This window comes from Cucurbita moschata, unplaced genomic scaffold (assembly GCF_002738365.1).
Source record: "Cucurbita moschata cultivar Rifu unplaced genomic scaffold, Cmos_1.0 Cmo_Scf00009, whole genome shotgun sequence".
In the NCBI taxonomy this organism is placed as follows: Eukaryota; Viridiplantae; Streptophyta; class Magnoliopsida; order Cucurbitales; family Cucurbitaceae; genus Cucurbita; species Cucurbita moschata.
In genome coordinates this window covers 1898924-1901862 of record NW_019268525.1, presented here as the reverse complement: position 1 = coordinate 1901862, position 2939 = coordinate 1898924, and the positions used below count along the sequence as shown (strand labels likewise).

General features: G+C 34.5%; 1 protein-coding gene across 5 annotated transcripts in view; it reads left to right on the top strand.

Annotated features, from left to right (window-relative positions):
- Nucleotides 1-2939, top strand: part of LOC111447466 (polycomb group protein EMBRYONIC FLOWER 2-like) — an 11915-nt gene that overhangs the window by 2047 nt on the left and 6929 nt on the right. For 4 of the 5 annotated variants that reach the window (XM_023086647.1, XM_023086648.1, XM_023086643.1 and 1 more), the window contains 6 exons: nt 505-619; nt 794-953; nt 1036-1104; nt 1644-1780; nt 1926-1988; nt 2118-2239. In XM_023086647.1, the coding sequence (XP_022942415.1) occupies nt 505-619; nt 794-953; nt 1036-1104; nt 1644-1780; nt 1926-1988; nt 2118-2239 (666 nt within the window). The remainder of the gene's footprint in view (nt 1-504; nt 620-793; nt 954-1035; nt 1105-1643; nt 1781-1925; nt 1989-2117; nt 2240-2939) is intronic. The other variant, XM_023086646.1, reaches the window with a different exon arrangement.

The following is a 2939-nucleotide window of genomic DNA, read 5'->3' as shown; positions in this document are numbered from 1 at the left end:
ACAAAAAAAAAAAAAAAAAGATACGTGCCATAATTAGGCAAGTACACTGCATGTCAAAAGAATTGGTGTACCAAAGATAAATTTTAGATTCAGATAAATTAAAGAAACAAGGAGTTTTAAGGATTTGCTCAAGTTTGAGCCTTAGTGAGGGGAGACGATCTTCGAAGTGAGGTGAGAGAAAACTTCAAAAAAAGAAGTCCAAGTGTTTTCGACCTTTTTATATGATTAGTTAAATTTGTGTAGTTAATGGTAGCAGTTTATTTTTGAGAAGAAAACTTCATTGTGGAACCTTGTTTAAATTCCTTTTGGTATGAATTCATTCTTGCTTCTCTCGTTAGATAGTTGTGCTTGCTTTCTCTTTGAACCTCTATGCCTCCATTCTTGGTAGTTATCTTCTGTCAATTACGTTCTTTCTCTTTCTTCAATGGCGGTGGTTTCCATTGTTGGATTTTGAATCTTGATTTTAATATCTACTATTTATTAGTTTTGGTCTTGAATCTGTAGGATCCAGATGACAATTTCAATTTCTAGGACTTCGGGTGGGGGTGGGCAGGCACATAATCTGTTTCCTGTGTATGTCATCTTGGGAAGATTAGTCTCGGACATTGCAGTTGCTGAGGTAAGAAGGCCTGTTGTAGTTTTCAGCTCTGTTCGTTCATTGAATGAATATTAATTATTAGGTGGTTTTCTGCATTTTAAACACTCTTTTAAGCCCTTATTGTTCATCCTACTGCTTGTTACATTTTATTATATCTAATTATAAGTTTTCTTCATTCCTTTTTTAAACCATTAGTTCTCTGGTGTATATCGCTTCAATCGAGCTTGCCTCTTAACTGGCATCAACAGAGGGGAATGCAGTTCTCAAGTTGTAGCTAATTTCATCCTCCCTGAAATTAACAAGCTAGCTGTGGAGGCAAAATCTGGGTCACTTGCTATATTATTTGTTAGCCACAGTAGGTGTTCATGTTTAACTTTTACTGATGGCCAGATTTATTCAAGGAACTACGTTATATTTGGTCTATATGCGTGTCTCAGTTGGATCCACAAATACTTTGTCCGGAGTAGATTCAGTTGATGGGTCTCTATACATGGCATCTGTTCCTGGTATGCCTTTTCCTCCATTGAGTTGCTTCTATTATGGATTCTTCTGTCTAATATGATTCCACATCCTTATTTGATTTAGTGTGTCAAATTATAACCAATTGTTTGCTGGTAGAGCTAATTTTTTACTTCTTATTGGGCTCAAACTTTGAATTAATTTGGCATTGAGTTATATCAAGAAGAGGTCAAAAAAAAAAAAAAAAAAACGGTATGCTTCCCTTGCCCTGAGGGATACTTGAGAACCTTGTTGATTTTGCATTTTTTTGAGGGCTATTATTTTTTTGATAAGAACCTTTTGAACCCATAAAATATAGGGAGTAAAATCTTAGCCCTGGTTTAAGGAAGTAGCATGCAGGGAAGCTAACCCTTGGTTGTAAGATTATTTGGATAACCTACCCTAATATGGGAACATAAAAGCAATATATTCCTATTTCCCAGAAAACAAGGAACTATCTCTCTGCTTCCTGGAAAGTTCTGTTGTTTCTTTCCAATTTAAAAGTCCAATGAAAATCTCTAATAAAATTGCGTTTCTTTGGATGTAGCAGTTGCAGGTTATTGCTTGTGGGGCAAGATACCTTTGGAATCACTTTACATTTCGTGGCAGAATTCTTCAAATTTTGGTCTTGGACAGAGGGCAGAGATAATGTCAACTGTTGATATGCGCTCTTGTGTCCTTAAGGTTTGATCAAATGCTTCTGTTTTCCTCTAGAAACTATACTGATGTCATTTCACTAGTAGCTGCTTATTTATGTTCACCTGGTGATAACTCTCAATCTCTTATCACCATCTCGCCAGGTTATTAGTTTATATTTTATTTCTTGCAGACAAGTTGCTTGGATGGAGAGAAGTGTCTGGGATTTCAAATTCCATATAATTCCGATTCTATGGTCTGTTTTGACAATCAGTTTTAGTTTATTCTACTTATGTATTGAGTAACATTTTGTCCTCTGTCAGTGCTTCACTTATCTTTGTCTTTCTTTTTCTCCATATCTTTCTTAATTTTTGGGTCTCAAAAGCATACAGCACAGCAAGTACAAGTCACAATTTCTGCAGAGGAGTTTGGCGCTAGGGATAAATCTCCATACGATTCATACACGTACAGTGTAATACCTTCCTCATCACTATCTCATATGATTCGGTAGTATTCTCTCTCTGTTTTCGTTATTTATTTTTATATGTAAACATGATTGTAGTTTAGTTGTTATAAAGATTACCTTTATTAGGGAACTTTAGTAATAAATTTTATGGCTTCTTGCTAATAGGTGAAGGATTCCATTTTTGGATAACCCTGGGGAGATTTTTGTTTTTGTTTCTTCCTTTTGAAGTTCTCCTTTCTCCACGTTGATTTTAGAACTCAAGGATACAATTGTACAACCACGTTGATTTTATTACTTGTGGCATTTTTTTTTTAAAAAAAAATTGTGCCAATTGCAGAGAGTTTTTGTATATCTTTTGGGTGCTTTTTTTAGGATTTTTCCATTTGTATATTTTATTATTTCAAAGTAAACTTGATTCTTATAAGAAAGAGAAATCTCCAAATTTCTTGCTTCTTTGACCATTCTTCCTTGGTTTGAGAAAGTGTTAGGAATTAAATCAGATCATCTTAAGGTTCAATTTGAGCATATGGTGCTTCTAAAAGTGTCAGATTCTTGGCTTTTAAAGAGAGGCATCCGAAGGGGGTTTCACAACTATCATAATCTGAGTTCGCATTCTTGGCTACTTACTTTGGGAATTCACCTTGGTTTTAGATAAGCCTTATCTCTGAAAAGGTGCGCTAGAAACCAATTTAGTTGTAGTTTCTATCAAAAAAAAAAAAAAAAAAAAAAAAAAAAAATTTT